Here is a 19,438-nt window from a genome sequence, read left to right as displayed (position 1 = left end):
TGTGTTCAACAGAAGAAAGAAACTAAAGTTTGGAACTACTTGATGGCGTGTAAATAGTTAGTAAATTCACAGTTTTTGGGTGAACTGTGCCTTTAAGTTTCTTCCCAGTATCTGTAAAAAAATACAGTATATATATATGCAGATGCAGAAACCTCGAAATGCCGTCTGAAATGTTCCACTAAAATTAGCATTTTTATCAGGCTCCTGTGTTTATGTTCAGTAACGTCACTTTTATGGCAAAGAATAAGACCTTTTTCCTGTCTTTAAAGTGAAATATCTCAGTAAAGGAGGGTGAGAATGATGTTCATTTTTGATGGAAAGTTCAGATGGCATGGCACTTGGAGGTTTTTGCATCTGAACTCTTCATATATACATATATATGGGCAACGCAGTGGCACAGTAGGTAGTGCTGTCGCCTGAGCAAGAAGGTCACTGGTTCGAGCCTCGGCTGGGTCAGTTGGCGTTTCTGTGTGGAGTTTGCTTGTTCTCCCTGCATTCGCCTGGGTTTCCTCTGGGTGCTCCGGTTTCCCCCACAGTCCAAACACATGCGGTACAGGTGAATTGGGTAGGCTAAATTGTTCGTAGTGAATGAGTGTGTGGATGTTTCCCAGAGATGGGTTGCGGCTGGAAGGGCATCTGCTGTGTAAAAACATGCTGGATAAGTTGGCGGTTCATTCTGCTGTAGCGACCCCGGTTTAATAAAGGGACTAATCCGAAAAGAAAATGAATGAATATATGTGTGTGTGTGTGTGTGTGTGTGTGTGTGTGTGTGTGTGTGTGTGTGTGTGTGTGTGTGTGTGTGTGTGTGTGTGTGTGTGTGTGTGTGTGTGTGTGTGTGTGTGTGTGTGTGTGTGTGTGTGTGTGTGTGTGTGTGTGTGTGTGTGTGTGTGTGTGTGTGTGTGTGTGTGTGTGTGTAAACTTTTCAAGCTTAAACGTTGCTGGAAGAAAGATCAATGTATTGAAAACTGCTGATTTACGGGTGATTTATGAGTGTACAACAGCAAACCAAACAATATATTGCTTTAAAGTATTCAAAATGTTCATAAAAGTCACTTTTCCCAACTTTTTAAAGTTGTTAAAAGATAGATTAAGGTCACATAATGCAATTCAAACCAGGGAAATAAAATAAAAACTGCTAATTTGCGATGTTTCACGGTGCAGCTCTGCTGAGAGTGCATGTGGTGTGCTCAGCGTGTGTTGGGTATGATAGGTGTTTGGAGTGCGTGAGCTCCACCCACCGCATCCCCAGCTGTGCGGTGGCCGGGCTGTGAGCGTCTTTCCTCGGGCAGCGCTGCTCAGACGCGCCGGTCTGTGAGTCGCAGAGCTCGGATGATGCCGCTGACGCTCGCCTGCGCGTCGCTCCTGCTGATGTGCGTCTGCTGGAGCGTCGCGTTGTGTCCGCCGCGCTGTGTCTGCTCCGGGACGCCTCTCACCGTGCGCTGCTCGCCAACTGACCTCCCGGGACTCACCGGCACTCTGAGCCGCTCCGGAGACTCCCTGCAGCAGCTACAGCACAGCAGCTTCCGCGGGCTCCGGAACACCACACTGCTGGAGCTCAGCCACAACCGGTGAGAAAAAACAGCCATACAGATGTGTCAGTCTGTTTATCCTCATATATCCGTCAGCTTATCTGCCGTCTGTCTGTTTGTGAACTAGGCTATATTTTATATTATATTTCAGCAACTATATGTATAAACAGTAGGCAACACCTGAAGTGGATCAAAAGTTGTCAAGAGTGAGGGCTGATCAATAGATTCTGGACAACTTTGAAAAAAGATTTTGATCCACTTCAAATATTAATTATTGTGGGCTAGTTATATGTGTTCAGATATCTATCTATCTATCTATCTATCTATCTATCTATCTATCTATCTATCTATCTATCTATCTATCTATCTATCTACCCACCCATTCATCCGTCCATCTATCTGTCCATCCTTCTATCCATCCCTCCCTCCATCCATCCATCCATCCATCCATCCATCTATCTATCCATCCATCCATCCATCCATCCATCCATCCATCCATCCATCCATCCATCCATCCATCTATCTATCTATCTATCCATCCATCCATCCGTCCATCTATCCGTCCATCAATCCATCTATCCGTCCATTCATCTATCCATCCATCTATCTGTCCATCCATCCATCCATCCATCCATCCATCCATCCATCCAACCATGCTTCTATCTATCTATCTATCTATCTATCTATCTATCTATCTATCTATCTATCTATCTATCTATCTATCTATCTATCTATCTATCTATCTATCCTTCTATTCATCCATCCATCTATTCGTCTATCCATCTGTCTGTCTGTCTGTCCGTCCGTCCGTCCGTCCGTCCGTCCGTCCGTCCGTCCGTCCATCCATCCATCCATCCATCCCTCATCCATCCATCCCTCCATCTATTCGTCCATTCATCCATCTATCTATCTATCTATCTATCTATCTATCTATCTATCTATCTGTCTATCTGTCTATCTGTCTGTCTGTCTGTCTGTCTGTCTGTCTGTCTGTCTGTCTGTCTGTCTACCTACCTACCTACCTACCCACCCATATATCCATCCATCCATCTGTCCATCCATCCGTCCATTCATCCATCCATCCATCCATCCATGCTTCTATCTATCTATCTATCTATCTATCTATCTATCTATCTATCTATCTATCTATCTATCTATCTATCTATCTATCTATCTATCTATCCGTCCATCCATCCATCCATCCATCCATCCATCTATCCACAGTCTCTATCTTCAGTATATTTCCGTCATTAATCCTCTGTTTTCTTCTGTCCTGTCAGCATTACGGAGATCGGCTCTCATGCGTTCTCGTCTCTGCTAATGCTGCGTTCGCTAATCCTGAACAACAACGCTCTAGTCCTGATCCATCCCGAAGCGTTCTCCATCCCCGGGAGTCCTCTAGAAGAGCTCAGTCTGCGCTCGTCTCTGTATAACCACACATCTCTGACGGACCTCATAACCGCGCTGCGATGGGGGGAATTATTCAACCTGCAGCGGCTCGACCTGTCGGGCAACCGGCTCGTCCTGCTGCCACCGGGGATGTTCACTCCGCTGCCAAGACTACAGTATCTACACCTGAACAACAACTCTCTGGTGGCCGTCTACAACTGCACATTCACTGGTGTCGAAAATCTTCTGGAGCTGGATTTGAGTAGGAATGCATTCAAAATGATCAGCGGCGAAGGTCTGCATGAGTTGGAGCGACTCAGTTTGGTGCGACTAATGTTGAGTCAGAACCCTTACACATGCACATGTGAAATGCTTGAGTTTGTGCATTGGTTGAACAGCTCGAAGGTTAAGATTGGCGATGTGGAGAGGTTGAGCTGTGAATCCCCTGCTGAAATGCGTAATGTGTCTTTACGGGTTATTAATGCGCAGGTGTTGGGGTGTTACGGTGAAGCGCAGAAAGTCAATACCGATTTGTCGCTGCATACGTCTTATGTGTTTCTGGGATTAGTGCTGGGATTCGTGGGCATGGTGTTTCTGTTGGTGGTTTACCTCAACCGAAAGGGCATTAAGAAGTGGATCACGGATATACATGAAGCCTGTCGAGATGTGCTGGAGGGGTATCATTATCGATACGAACTTGACTCTGATCCACGACTGGGACATGTTTCAAACAGAGACCCGCGTAAGGCGCGTGCTCCTACTGACGGTGGTATTTCACAGATTCCATCTGATGTGACTCTGTAAAAGGACTGTAAACAACTGCATAGTGGAAATACTTCAATGTATATTATGACCTGATATTTCCAGCACATGCTTATTGGAAATATGTGCCACAAACTATTTTTTTTTTTTTTAAATACATCACATGTGATTTGTTTCACATTTTAGATGACAAATCCACTAGAGAGCGCTGTCTGCATTTTTGCGAATCTGAAATACGTCACTAATAGTGAATTTTGTTGCACGTTTTAGACAACAGATCCACTAGAGGGCGCTGTCTACATGTTTGCAAATCTGAAATGCTTTACTTAGGGTACATTTTGTTGTACATTTCAAATAACAAATCCACTAGAGGGCGCTGTCTGCATTTTTTGCGAATCTGAAATACGTCACTAATAGTGCATTTTGTTGCACGTTTTAGACAACAGATCCACTAGAGGGCGCTGTCTACATGTTTGCAAATCTGAAATGCTTTACTTAGGGTACATTTTGTTGTACATTTCAAATAACATATCCACTAGAGGGCGCTGTCTACATTTGTGGGAATCTCAAATACGATATTTGGAGTGCGTTTCATAGTTTGTGTATTAGTTGAACAGTTCGAAGGTTACGATTGCTGATGTGGAGAGGTTGAGCTGTTCTGTTTGTGGTTTACCTCAACCGAAAGGGTATTAAGAAGTGGATCACGGATATACATGAAGCCTGTCGAGATGTGCTGGAGGGGTATCATTATCGATACGAACTTGACTCTGATCCACGACTGGGTCATGTTTCAAACAGAGACTGATGTATGGCGCGTGCTCCTACTGATGGTCGTATTTCACAGATTCAAACTGATGTGACTCTGTAAATGGACTGTAAACAAATGCATAGTGAACATATTTCAATGTATATTATGACCTGATGTTCCTGCACATGCTTATTGGAAATATGTGCCACAGACTATTTTTTCAAATGTAAAATACGTTACTTCGAATACGGTTTATTGCATGTTTTAGATGACAACTCCACTACAGGGCGCTGTCTACTTTTTGGTGAATCAGAAGTACATACTTAGGGTGCTTTTTGTTGTACATTTCAGATGACCAATCCACTAGAGGGTGTTACATTTTTGTAAATATCTGGAATATGTTATTTAGGGTGTGCTTTGTTGTACGTTTCAGATGACAAATCCACTAGAGGGCGCTGTCTACATTTTTGTGACTCTGAAATACATCATTAAGGGTACTTTTTTTTGGCATTTCAGATGACAAATCTACTAGAGGGCGCTATCTGCATTTTTGCAAATCTAATATACATTACTTAAGGTGTGCTTTTTTGTACGTTTCAGATGACTAATCCGCTAGAGGGTGCTGTCAACATTATTAGCAAATCTAAAATACGTTACTTACGGTACGTTTTGTTGTATGTTGAGCAATCTACTAGAGGGCGCTGTTTACATTTTTAGGAAACTGAAATATATTACTTAGTGTGTATTTTTTGTAAGTTTCAGATGACAAATTCACTAGAGGGCGCAGTGTACTTTTATGTTGCGAAAATACATTACTGATTTTGTTGTACGTTTCAAATAACAATCCACTAGAGGGCGCTGTCTACATTTTTGCGAATCTGATATCCGTCACTTAGGGTACGTTTTGTTGTACATTTCAAACAACAAATCCACTAGAGGGCACTGTCTACATATTTGCCAATCAGAAATATTTGAGTTTGTAATGAATCGTGTGTGCTTGATGATTAGCTAAATAGAACAAACTGAGGATAATCATGAGATTAGTTCATGCTTGATGTTGGCAAACGCATTCTACATTTAACTGGACTTCACAGTTTTGGTCTGTTTACCCAGAGAAGGAGGACGGTAAATTGTAGACATAGAAGATGCTTGCATTTGTCGATGTGTAGGATTATACTACTATTAAAAGACATGGAATGAATGGCACAAACCCTGCAGATATTAAAGGCAAAGGGGATTTTAAAGGTGTTTTTTTGTTTTGTACATTCGAATGACTTCATGTAGCTTTTTCTGAATAAATAATAACGTCTATCATTTGTTTTCCCCATAATTTCCAGACGACTGTCACTTAAATATCAATGAGTGTAACAGTAGTCGGCTCAATGTATGACTTATCGCACAACACATGGACATGAGCTCAATCATTTTTGGTGATGGAATTTATATCGGCCATACGTAAACACCAATTCTAGCAACACTTCAGCTCATTGTGCAACATCTCTCTCTCTATTGGAGCCATCAGTGTCAGTATGGCTATTAACACTGTAGTATTTACTATAAATTACTGTAGTATATTCTCATGTGTGTGTCTGACAGCTGACAACAGATCTGGTAGCAGCCTCTGTTATTCTTTACCTTTGTTATAATTTAGTATTATTTATTTAGGATATGCATTTCACATTCTGACTCCAAAGCCTCATTATTAAACTGTCAAGATGACTATAACTAAATTAAATAGTCTTAAGAATAAAGTATGATGTGTTCTTTGGAAGAGGGTACTTGCATTGTGATGATATTATATTGTCATTCTGGCATTATATGTGGCATAAAATGACAATAATATTGTTTATTGCAATATATTATGGTGCAATATATCATACGACATAAAATAGATATCTTGACAGGCCTAAACAATAGTTTGTTAGAATGTTAAGAATAAAATCATTTTCAGACATTTTAAAAGACTATTTATGCATTAGAGTTCCCCCCAAAATACTTAATAATTGTCTCTCTAATTGTAATTATTTTGTCATGTAAAAAGTTTTTTCATAATTAAAAAAAACAGAAAGGAATAATACGTCACTTAGGGTACGTTTTGTTGTACGTTTCAAATAGCAAATCCACTAGAGGGCACTGTCTACATTTTTGCAAATACATTACTTGGGGTGTGTATATGTGTGTTTTTGTAGGTTTCAGAGGACAAAAATCCACTAGAGAGCGCTGTGTACAGTTTTGTGAATCGGAAATACATTACTAACAGTGCATTTTGTTGTACGTTTCCGATGACAAATCCACTAGAGGGCACTGTCAATTTTTTTGTGCATCTGAAATACGTTACTTAGGGTGTGTTTTGTTGTACGTTTCTGATGGCAAATCCACTAGAGGGCACTGTCAATTTTTTGAGCATCTGAAATACGCTACTTAGGGTGTGTTTTGTTGTATGTTACCGATGACCAGGGCCAGACAGAATCTGCGGACATTTTTTGCTATTTCTGCAAAGAATTTTGGAAAAATCTGCAGATTTTTGCGGATTTATTTTGGGAGTATCATAACTAAAACCTTAATTAGTGAAATAAAAAGTAATACCATTTTAACTTTTATTTAATGTTTAAATTGCAAATCTTATTAGGTCCAGTTTATTTGGTAAACAAAGCAAGTCTCATATAATATCTCTACTAAAAGACAGAAAATAATACTGTACAAACTGCATTATACATAAATCAGATAAACATTTTCATATTAGTCAATAATATTACTGTAATTAATTAAAAAATTAAATAAATATAGATTTACACACATTTACTCAAGTAAATAAACAAAATTAATGATGGGCTAAAAATCTGCGGAATTCTGCAGAAAATCTGTGGAAAATCTGCGGAATTCTGTGCGCGCAGATTTCGTGTGGGCCGACCGTTGACAAATCCACTAGAGAGCGCTGTCAATTCTTTTTTTTTTTGTGCATCTGAAATACGTTACTTAGGATGCGTTTTGTTGTATGTTACCTATGACAAATCCACTAGAGGATGCTGTCAATTTTTTTGTGCATCTGAAATGCGTTACTTAGAGTGTGTTTTGTTGTACGTTTCCGATGACAAATCCACTAGAGGGCGCTGTTGATTTTTTTGTGCATCTGAAATACGTTACTTAGAGTGTGTTTTGCTCTACGTTACCGATGACAAATCCACTAGAGAGCACTGTCAATTATTATTTTTTTTTGTGCATCTGAAATACGTTACTTAGGATGCGTTTTGTTGTATGTTACCGATGACAAATCCACTAGAGAGCGCTGTCAATTATTATTTTTTTTTGTGCATCTGAAATACGTTACTTAGGATGCGTTTTGTTGTATGTTACCGATGACAAATCCACTAGAGGGCGCTGTCAATTTTTTTGTGTATCTGAAATACGTTACTTAGAGTGAGTTTTGCTGTGTTACCGATGACAAATCCACTAGAGGGCGCTGTCAATTTTTTTGCCAATCTGAAATGCGTTACTAATAGTGCATTTTGTTCCACATTTCAAAATACACATTAGATAGATAGCCAGTTCTCTGCGTCTAAGATAGTAATAATTTATAAGTATATTTACTAATCTTTAAGTGCAGATTCAGAATAAGTATGACGTTTCATAAATGTCAATAATCATGAAAATTAAATCTGTTACAATGAATGAACTTATTTGGATTATTTCAGATGCAGAAATGGTTCATTCATTCTTTCATTTTCCTTCAGTTTAGTGTCTTTATACATCAGGGGTCGCCACAGCGGAATGAACCGCCAACTATTTCAGCATATGTTTTACACAGCGGATGCCCTTCCAACTGCAACCCAGTACTGGGAAACACCCATACGCACTCTTTCACACTCATACACTATGGCCAATTTAATTGATCAATTCCCCTATAACGTTTGGACTGTGGGGGAAACCGGAGCACCCGGTGGAAACCCACGCCAACACAGGGAAAACATGCAAACTCCACACAGAAACACCAACTGACCTAGCTGAGACTCAAACCAGTGACCTTCTTGCTGTGAGGCCACAGTGCTGCCTCTGTCTGACAAACTTCACACCTTTCATGTCATCCCACACTGTGTATCTGCAGATCTGACGGCGCACTGAATGACTCCTCATGTGTATCTAACCCAATCCGACTGAATCACAGGCTCCATTATAGATCATGAACTATTCTGCAGATTGAAACACTCCCCCATCACACACACACACACACACACAGCGCAGTGTACTATTTGTATTATTGGTATTCGCATCTGCAGATTGTGTCCTCAATATTTCGCTATGGTTGAGGAAAGGAGGGAAATGAAGGGGGAAAATGGGGCACAATGAAGGATCTGGAGTGTGTGTGTGCGTGTGTTCGTGTGTGTGTGTGTGCTGGGAATTAATGACTGCAATTGATCAACATCAGACAGCACATATTCATCTGTGTCGCTGCTTTTGGCAAAGCAGTATATTACAGCATGTTGGAAATAATACATCTGTGTGTGTGTGTGTGCGTGTGTGTGTGCGTGTATGTGTGAATGAGAAAGAGTGAGTGTGCATATGAGTATGCCTGTGAGTGTTGTTTGTATGTGTTTGTGTGAGTATGTTTTTGTTGTGTGTTAGTGTATGTTTGTGTGAATGTAACTGTGTGTATGATTATGAGTGTGTGTGCATGACTGTTTGTGTGTATGTTTGTGTGTGTGAGTGTGTTTGTGTGTGTGAGTGAGAGTGTGCGTATGAGTGTGTCTGTGAGTGTTGTATGTATGTGTGTGTGCGTGTATGTGTGTGTGTGTATGTGCATGTGCAAATAAATGGAAAAAGAACATCAAATAATAACAAAATGTACAAACTTAGTACACACGCACACACAACAACAACAACAACGTCACAACAATTAAAATAAATAAATATTTAAATAAAAGAGGGCGTCACAGTGGCTCAGTGGTCAGCACTGTGGCCTCACAGCTAGAAGGTCGCTGGTTTGAGTCCCGGCTGGGTCAGTTGGTGTTTTTGTGTGGAGTTTGCATGTTCTCCCAGTGTTGGCGTGGATTTCCTCCGGGTGCTCCTGTTTCCCCCACAGTCCAAACACATGTGCTATAGGAGAACTGATCGACTACACTGGCCGTAGTGAATGAGTGAGTGTGTGAAATGAATGTGTGCATGCCATGGGTGTTTATAATAATAACCAACAATTAATTAACCAAATTAAATTCACACAATGCTTCATATGTAAATTTAATTTTTAACGTTTTTTTAGCTTTTCTGTTTTTGTTTATTCATCTATTGTTCACAGTTTTGCTCCACTTTAGCCCATTTCCTCACACTATTATGATATCTGCCGAATAAAAGTTTAGCAGTATAATGAAATAAGTTGCCTTTGAATCAATTCCAGCTTTCCTTTTTGGGATGTTTTTTTTTTTTTTTTTTGGAAAAAGAAACAACAACAGATAACAAAAAAAAAAAAACAAACAAACAAAAAACAGGAGGGGTAAATACATTACACGTTAAAGAAAAAGATTATATAATTTACAAATTTCAGTTGTTTTTAAAACCTTTTTTTGTAAAAGAGTTAGACACTGTTTCAAAGTAATACTGCATTTGAGTAAGCAAAATATAAAAAAAGGGTTTTGGTTTGAAAATGTACATTTATGGATATAAAATTTTGTTAATAAGACAAGAAGATTAAGAAAATATGTTTTCTTTTTATGTAAAGCCCCCGTTCCATAACCAACAAAACCAAACAAAACATTCTCCCACAGCAAGGAAAATTCCTCATCAACATTCTCAATTATAAAAAGTGAGAAGTCTTTCCAAAGCAACATAGAGTAATTGCATTGTCAAAATAAGTGAACCAGGGACAAAATGAACAATTAATATTAATATCTTTTTTATATCTTACTAAAAGAGTATTGACTGGGGATGTACAGCGAATAATTCCGAATGAAACTTCTTTTATCTTATTTGTAATTAAGTAGTTATTTGTGAAGAGCCATATTTTCTCCAATCAATATCCGAAACAAAAGAATTCCAATAAAAAGTAACATTTGGAACGTTTTTTTTTTTGGGATGTTTAGGCAACATCCGTTTGAGCGCGTGACGTCACTGCTTACCTGCACAAGTGGGCGTTGGATTTACCTGTAGCCGCAGGTAAAATACGGCACGGCGGGGCGAAGGAGAGAATTTACCGAGCGAAGCTTTAGTATGAGCCGAATGTGAACTCGTGTGTTTGCGCCACGACACCGAAACACCCGCGTTCAGCTACCGAGAGTACACGGAGATCGATGAAGTGCGCGTTATAAGGCGTCATAAGGAGATTATTGAGCTTTCGGGCTACTTCCGCCATCCACAACACCTGAAGTAGCGCTCAAAACAACCGAGGATTTGACCCGAGCCTATGCGGTGAGTGACATCTGATTTACCACACAAACTACACGCACACACTGGGCTATTCCAGTGTTACTGTGGGTTAAACGTCGAGAAAGACCGATCGACGGGTTCATTTTGGGAATTAAACATATAAAACAAACTTTACCCAGATTTTGGGTATGTATTAAACCAGATTTGGGTTAAATAACCCAGCTTTTTTGAGTGAAGAGACTTGGTGCAGTTAGGCGTTTGTAAATAGCTTTTAATGATGATTACAGTCACTCACATTTGTGTTAACTATTATTTACAAATATTAAATAGTGAATTAATAATGATTTATTTATTTATTTTGTTACAGACCCAGCGCTTACTTTCAGAATTAAACCTGTAAAATCAAGTTAAGCTATAATTTGGGTCTGTATGTTACATAATTTGTGTTGAAATAACCCAGCCTTTTCCCCTGAAGAGACCTAATGTAGTTAAATGTATAAGATTAAATAATGCGGTTTTTGTTTTGTTACAGGCGTAGCATATATTAAACCAGTACACACTAAGACCTCTAGTTTTAATATAATGCATCATGATTATTCCCAACAATGGGTAACATTTTAACCCAACATTGGATCCAATTTGGTCAAAATGAACTACTCGGTTAATTTTGGCATTAAACTTATAAGACCAACTTTAGGCGATAGTTTGGGTCAATATTATACTGATTTGGGTTGAAATGACCCAGGTTTTTTTGACTAAAGAGATCCTGGTGCAATTTGACATTTGCAGGGGGTGTACATCGGGTATGAATATATATATATATATATATATATATATATATATATATATATATATATATTATTTAATTACAGTTATAACGTACAATCCAGCACACTGAGTCCTCTAAAGCTAAAGTAAATAATTTTAATATAATGCATCATGATTATGCTAAACATTGGATTAAATGTGGACAAAATGATCCACTGGGTACATTTTTGGAATTAAACTTATGACACCAACTTGGTTAGGGTTTGTATTTTACATAATTTGCGTTGAAATAACCCTATAATAAATAATAATACAAATTTTTTCTGCCAACTGAATCAATTACACAATCAATCAACACTAATTTACTGGTGTTATTTTAATCTAACTGTGGGTTAAATGTGGAGAAAGACTGACAGACGGGTTCATTATTGGAATTAAACTTGTAAAACCATCTTTAACCCATAGTTTGGGTCTGTATTTAACATGATTTGTGTTGAAATAACCCAGCTTTTTATAGCTTAGTGTTTCCCGTGGGTGTATATTGCGTTTAAAAGGATCACAAACATGCACATTTCTGTTAAACATTTTTTATAAACATTAAATGGTCATAAATAGTGAATTTCGTAGTTTGACCCAATTATTATACCCAACATTGGGTCAAAAATTGACTAAATGAACCACTTAAATATTTGGAATTAAATTAATTAAACCATCTTCAACCCACAGTTTGGGTCTGTATTTGACATGATTTGGGTTGAAATAACCCAGCTTTTTGTAGTTTAGTCTTTGCAATGGGTGTACATGGGTGTTATGAATCACAAATATGCACATTTCTGTTAAATATTATTTATAAATATTACATGATCGATAAATAGAACTTTATAGTTGGACCCAATGATTGTACCCAATATTATGTCAAATATGGACAAAATGAACTGCTGGGTTAATCTTTGGAATTAAATTAATAAGACAAACTTTAACCCATAGTTTGGGTCTGTATTTGACATCATTTGGCTTGATGTAACCCAGTAGTTTTTTGACTGAAGTGTCCCTGGGGCAGTTTATCATTTGTGATGAGTGTAAATGGGTTAATAAGTGTTGTTATTTCTGTGAAATATTGATTATTTACATTAAGTAGTTGACAAACAGTGATCTTTGTTGTGTTTATTATGTGCAAAACATACAAACCAGCACACTTTGAGTCCTCTAAGACTAAAGGAAAGCATTTTAACATAATGCATTGTGATTATACTAAACATTAGGTCAAATTTATACCAGCGTTAAAACAAATATGGACAAAATGAATCGTTGGGTTAATTTTTGGAATAAGACTTATAAGACCAACTTTACTCTAAAGTTTGGATCCGAATTTGACATAATTTAGGTTGAAATAACCCAACAATAATAATTTGTCTGCCATCTGAATTAATCAGACAAATGACACTATTATTTTAAATATTCTGGGTCATTTCAATCTAACTGTGGGTTAAACGTGGAGAAAGCCCAACTGACGGATTCATTTTTTTAAATTAAACTTGTAAGACCAACATTAACCCATAGTCTGGGTCTAAATTTGACATAATTTGGGTTGAAATATTCCATCTGAAGAGACCCTGGTGCATGTTGCTGTCCATTGGTTTTCTATATCTGTGAAATATTGTTTATAAGTATTAAATAGTTGATAAATATTAAAATAAGCGTACTAAGAACGCTTCGAGTCCTCTGAAACTAAATTAAAGCATACTAAAAGAATGCATTATGATTAAACACTCTAAAGAAGGATAGGTTGTGTTAACCCAATGTGTTAACCCAACCTGGGTCAAAAATTGATATGGGTCAAATATATTTGTGTTTGTTTAAGGCCCGACATACAGGTCAGCACACTTAGTAGTTGATGATCAGTGATTTTTGTTTTGTTTATTATATGCAAACCAGCACACTTTGAGTCATCTAAGGCAGTGTTTCTCAACCACATTCCTGGAGAACCACCAGCTCTGCACATTTTCTATGTCTCCTTAAGCAAACCTGATTCAGATCATCAGCTCATTAGCCGGGACTGAATGACCTGAAATGGACATAATAGACAAAGGAGACATCCAAAACATGCAGTGTTGGTGGTCCTCCAGGAATGTGGTTGAGAAACACTGATCTAAGACTAAAGTACAGCATTTTAAAAGAATGCATTATGATCGTACTCAAGATCAGGTCAAAAATGGACAAAGTCAATAAATATTTTTGTTTGTTAAAGGTATAGCGTACATAGCAAACGACCACACTTTGATGTTCTCCAAGACTAAAGTAAAAATGCTGGGTTGTTTTAACCCAACACTGGGTCAAATTGGTACCGATGTGTTCATTTTTTAAACAAAGTCTATAAAACCAGCTTTAACCCAAAATTTGGGTCAGTATTTTACTTAGTTTGTGTTCAAATAATCCAGCATTTTGTGTGTCAAATCATTGCTAAAGCAAATACTGAGTTAATGTTTGGAATTAAATTTATAGGGCCGACTTTAACCCATAGTTTAGGTTTTGTTTGTCCATGTTTTACTATTGCAGTTTGGGTTGAAATAACCCAGCATTATTTTAGAGAGAGAGAAGAGAGGCCTGGTGCATGCCTCTAGCTTTTTTTAAGGATTACAGACATGCGTAGTTCTGTTAGACATCGTTTATGAATATGAAACAGTCAATAATTTTTACAATAATCTTTCAAGCTGAGCATGAACAAACCACTAGGGTAATTACATTTTAAATGGCACTTTTCCCCAGCTGTAGGTTTTATCCATATTTGGCCCAGTTTGGGTCAAAATAATCCAACATTTATTTAGAGATGTGCTACAAACCCACTGCATCACTTTAGTTTGATGTGCATATTTGATTCATGATTGTGCGTTTTATTTATTTTGTAGTTTGTAACCGGCAGAACAAACGGCAGGCTTTGAGTCCTCTACAACTACAGTAAAGCATTTAAAATAATGCGTTGGGATTATACATTCTCAAAAGAGCTGGCTTGTGTTAACCAAATGTTAAGTCAAATATGGAGAAAACTAACAGCTGAGTTATTATATTTTCTTTTTAATATGAAGGTATAAAGGGCCAAAGTTGACTCAATGGTGTGTTTGTAAATATTTCACCCAATTTGGATTAATATTACCCAGCTCTTTATTTTATTTTATTAATTTTTGAGACGTTTGCAATGGATGTTTTATTTAAAGGATTACAGCCATACGCAATTCTGTTAAATGTTGTTTATAAATATGAAATAGTCCATATTTCACCCAATGTTGCATTAACACAACCCCTATTAGAGCAATGCATTTATTTAAAATGCTTTACTTGAGTCTTAGATGACTCAAAAACTGCTTGTTAACATGTAAACAGAACAAAAAAGCAAGCACGCTTTGGGTACTCTACAACTATGCCGATCCAGGTAGTTCAAGCATTGCAATGCATTTTGAAATAATGCATTATCCCAACACTTCTTAGAGTGTATAATCGTGTGTTAAAATATGGACAAAATGATTGTTGGGTTTATTTTTTATTTTTTAGTTATTGGACCAAAGTTGACTGTTTTATTTATAGGATTACAGCCATATTTTGTTAAATATTGTTTAGAAATAATATATATAAGCTGTAATCCTATAAATAAAACACTCATTGCAAACTTCTCAAATGCTTTCAAACAAATATATATATATATATATATATATATATATATATATATATATATATATATATATATATATATATATATATATATATATATATATATATATATATATATATATAAACAAAAATAAAAAAAACCTGGGTTATTTTAATCCAAACTGGTTAAAATATGTACAAACACAATCAATCATATATATATATATATATATATATATATATATATATATATATATATATATATATATATATATATATATATATATATATATATATATATATATATATATATATTAATTAAAGGCATTTAAATGTAATAACAAAAATTTACCCAGCAGTTTGTCCATATTTGACCCAATGTTGGATTAACACAACTCCTTTTTTTAGAGCAATGCGTCATATTAAAATGCTTTACTTTAGTTTTAGAGCACTCAAAGTCTGCTCGTTTGTATGTAAACTTAATGTTAAGTCAATAAATAAAGCATTTTATTTATCTACAACTAAAGCAAATCTATTTAAAATAACACATTTTGATAATAAAGGCAAATGCAAAATTTGAATTGAATTGAATTCCAAGAATTAACCCAGCGCTTTGTCCATATTTGACCCAAACCAGGCTTTTTTAGAGCTCTGCGTTATACTAAAATGCATTGTGTTGTGTTGCATTGCATTGTGTAATATTATACTAAAAGGTCTGCTGGATTGTATGCTGCGTTAATGTAAACTTTAATGTTAAGTCAATAAATATTGCATTTTATTTATTTATGCATTTATTTTTTGTTAGTGGCAGAATACACCAGCACACTTAGAGCTAAACTAAAGCATTTTAAAATAATGCATTTAGATTATAAATGCAAACGTTGCCCTGATACTGTACACACATCTTACAGTCTTTGACTAATAATGAACAAAAACAAAAGAGCAGATTTGGATTTGTTTCCTGGGTATTTCCTTTTTGCACGCTTAAATCATCGTCCACAGGAACGTCTTGTCAAGTGTGATGAAAAAAGAGTGTGTTTATCATGTCTATAAAGCATGCATATTTTTGGTTGACTTGCTGCTTGCTGAGAATTCAGCAGATCTGATTCGTGGAAAAGACATCATTCTAGACAAACACAGCCTCAGTGGAGGTGAAGTCAGAGGGGAAGGGAGTGTGTTTAAATGCACGTGTAGAAGTGGATGACTTGACGATCGAGTAATTCCTGCACACCAAAGAAAACGAGCTTTCTGTTCAATGCTGTGTGCACCAGCAAAACGTGCTTGAAGACACTCTTTATATGTTTGTTCATTTGTGGAGTTTTTGTATGTTACCCAGATATAAAGAAATAAATTAATTACCTAAAATAATTAAAAATAAGTAAATAAAATTGAAATATATAAATGAATGAATGAAAAAAATGTGTAAATAAAAATAGTAGAATTAAAATGAATGGATTAAATAAATAAATGATATTAAATGAATAAAACTTTAATGAATGAATAAATAAACAAATAGGTTAATTAAGTAAACACATGAAGGATCTTCTTTATATACTTGTTAATTTCTATAGTTTTTGTACATTACCCAAATATAAGCAACTAAATAATTAAAATAAATCAAAATAATTGAATGAATAAATAAATAAATGAACAATAAATTAATATAATTTAAATAAATATATGAATGGATAAATTAATTAAATTTGAATGATTAAATTAAATAAATGAATAAATAGATAAAATTTACTTAATTAAATAAAATTTAATTTGAATGAATGAAAAAAATAAATAGGTTAAATAAATTAATACGTGATGGATCTTCTTTATATATTTCCTTATTTTTGTAGTTTTTGTATATTACCCAAATATAAATAACTCAATAATTAAAATAAAGAAAAATAATAATTTGAATAATAAATAAAATTGAAATAAATAAATTAACAATAAATTAATTAATTAATGAAAAAAATATATAAATAATAAAATAAATAATAATAAAGTAAATTTTAATAATAATAAAATTTACATAAATAAATGAATAAAATAATTTAATTAATTAATTAAAATAAATAAAAGTAACTAAATTACTAAGTGAATAAAATTGAAATAGATGGCTGGATGGATAGACAGATGTATAGATGGATGGATGGAAAGACAGATGTATAGATGGATGGATGGAAAGACAGATGTATAGATGGATGGGTGGATGGATGGATGGATGGATAGATGGATAAATTAAATTTGAATGACTGAATAAAAAAAATTTTATTGAAAAGAATAAATGAAAAAGATAAATAAATCACCAAATAATTTTAAACTAAAAATTAAATATTAATGAATAAATAAAATAAAATTTAAGTGAATAAATAAATAAATTAATGTATGGATGGATGGATGGATGGATGGATAGATAGATAGATAGATAGATAGATAGATAGATAGATAGATAGATAGATAGATAGATAGATAGATAGATAGATAGATAGATAGATAGATAGATAGATATATAGATCAAGAAACAAAAAGAAAGCTTAATCTATATATTTATATATGCTGGATTAATGTTTGTTTATATGTTGGGTGTAATGCTCATGTATCCACCACGGCTCCTAAGCATGTTCACTTCTTCCAGGCCTGCATAAATAAACAACCATGTTTATCTTCATGCAGATCAACTCTGTTCACATGCTTCAAATGCCTTCTGCAGCACAACTCATGTCGACACACATGCGCTGGGTTTGTCCATATTTGACCCAGTTTTGGGTTACAACAACACAGCATTTTTTTAGTGTACAAAAGGTGTCCGATGTCTATTATAATGCATCAGAAAAGGTTTATTTAAATTCCGTGCATAACAATACCAAGATTTAATTATTGCAGAATTTACATTTATGCATCAATACGAAATACCAAAACAAGTAAATATATAAAAGCATAACATAACAGAATTATGCAGCAATCAGCATACAAGAAATGTTTACATCAAACCATTTATATGCAACCTGCACACATCCATGCATGCTCAAAATTCAAATGATATTCATTAATTCCTTCATTTAATTCTTTTCTGTTTATATTTCACTTTTACAAATACTATACATTTAAAATTTCCCCAAGCATCCACCTTGTTTTTAATAAGCAGTCTAATACCCAAAGGTATATTGGTGCAAATTCTATGATACACTCAAAACAAAAAACAAAACAAAAAAATGCTGGGGGTTTCAACACAAACTGGGTCAAATATATACAAAATAAAAGCTGGGTTAAAAAAAGTATCTTGATTTAAATAGTCCATATTACAGCAATATATTAATATATAAACATTCCTTACTTCCTAACACACGCTATATTATATTCATGATTTACGCGATTACTCTGAAATCTAATGTAAATGGACAACAGTGGTATTTTTATTTAAAATAAGCATTTGTGGATAGAGGTATTTGATGCTTAGAAATTTTCTGAAGATCCCAGCTCTGCTAGGTGTGGGAACTGTATGAATTGGAGCAAATAACATGTGAATTATGACTTTTTATCTGAAACAGATGGTCTCCTGTCATGCCTTTAATTCTTCAATAATGAGCAATACAGTTATGATTAAGGCCACTCCTTTCTCTCCCCAGTTTATCCATCTAATTGTCCCTCTTTAAAAAAAAAAAGTATTATTTATTATTATTTAATTATTTATTTTGTTTTATTTATTGAGAGCTGCATGATTCTGGCTAAAATGAGAATCGCGTTGTGTTTTTTTGTTTTTTTTTTTGCTTAAAATAAAGATCAGGATTCTCTCATGATTCTGTAGATGTAAAATAAAGCTTAATACGTGTCTGCAATTATTATTGTTTTTTTCTCAAACATATGGTAAAGCAACAATATTAATATTATGTGTTGATCTGCTGGTTTCTATAAATAATTCTATTCTGCTTATAATAATTCTGATGTTGAATTATGTTTGAGATATAGGCTTATGCTTTTGCAATCTGTCATTGAGAACATTATTAGACTATTTAATTCACTAGTAAAATCAACATTATATAGGCTAGAGTAGTTATACTGACACTGTAAACATTTATTTTCATGCACAGCTGTGTCTTCGCTATGAAAGAAAAAAACATTTCAATTGCTTGTCGCAGTCATAACTCTAAAATGCCATATGATTATTTAAATGATGTGCTGAATTAAGATCGTCTAGGGGGTCGAATCGAGATCGCCATCTTTTAACAATTAATTGTGCAGCTCTAATATA

The 19,438-nt window shown here is 35.2% G+C and overlaps 2 protein-coding genes across 4 annotated transcripts in view; both read left to right on the top strand.

Moving 5' to 3' along the window:
• The first annotated feature begins 944 nt into the window (after positions 1-944).
• tpbg1a (trophoblast glycoprotein 1a) lies at positions 945-5,741 on the top strand. Of its 3 annotated transcripts, none has more exons than XR_015510174.1 (3): positions 1,274-1,568; positions 2,810-3,927; positions 4,098-5,741. XR_015510174.1 is itself a non-coding variant. In NM_001252461.2 (2 exons), the coding sequence occupies exons 1-2, from the start codon at positions 1,330-1,332 to the stop codon at positions 3,720-3,722; spliced, it is 1,152 nt and encodes a 383-aa protein (NP_001239390.2). In that variant the 5' UTR covers positions 945-1,329; the 3' UTR covers positions 3,723-4,321. The 3 variants fall into 3 exon arrangements, 1 of the variants encoding a protein (NP_001239390.2); XR_015510175.1 differs by having other exon boundaries at positions 2,810-4,053; positions 4,220-5,676; NM_001252461.2 differs by having other exon boundaries at positions 945-1,568; positions 2,810-4,321.
• Positions 5,742-10,568: 4,827 nt separating this feature from the next.
• Positions 10,569-19,438, top strand: part of kdf1a (keratinocyte differentiation factor 1a) — a 28,575-nt gene continuing 19,705 nt past the window's right edge. Inside the window, exon 1 of the mRNA XM_087288179.1 lies at positions 10,569-10,824. The gene's annotated coding sequence lies outside the window, so the exon portion shown is untranslated. The remainder of the gene's footprint in view (positions 10,825-19,438) is intronic.

Source organism: Danio rerio, chromosome 16, assembly GCF_052040795.2.
Source record: "Danio rerio strain M-AB ecotype USA chromosome 16, GRCz13ab, whole genome shotgun sequence".
NCBI classification, from domain to species: domain Eukaryota; kingdom Metazoa; phylum Chordata; class Actinopteri; order Cypriniformes; family Danionidae; genus Danio; species Danio rerio.
Note: the sequence above shows the minus strand (reverse complement) of the source record. Positions and strands in the feature narration are given on the sequence as shown.

Bases quoted from the DNA above. Each gene is read 5' to 3' on its own strand.
- tpbg1a (NM_001252461.2), top strand. From the start codon at position 1,330: ATGATGCCGCTGACGCTCGCCTGCGCGTCGCTCCTGCTGATGTGCGTC. The intron at 1,569-2,809 runs GTGAGAAAAAAC...CTGTCCTGTCAG, and splicing joins CTGGAGCTCAGCCACAACCG to CATTACGGAGATCGGCTCTC.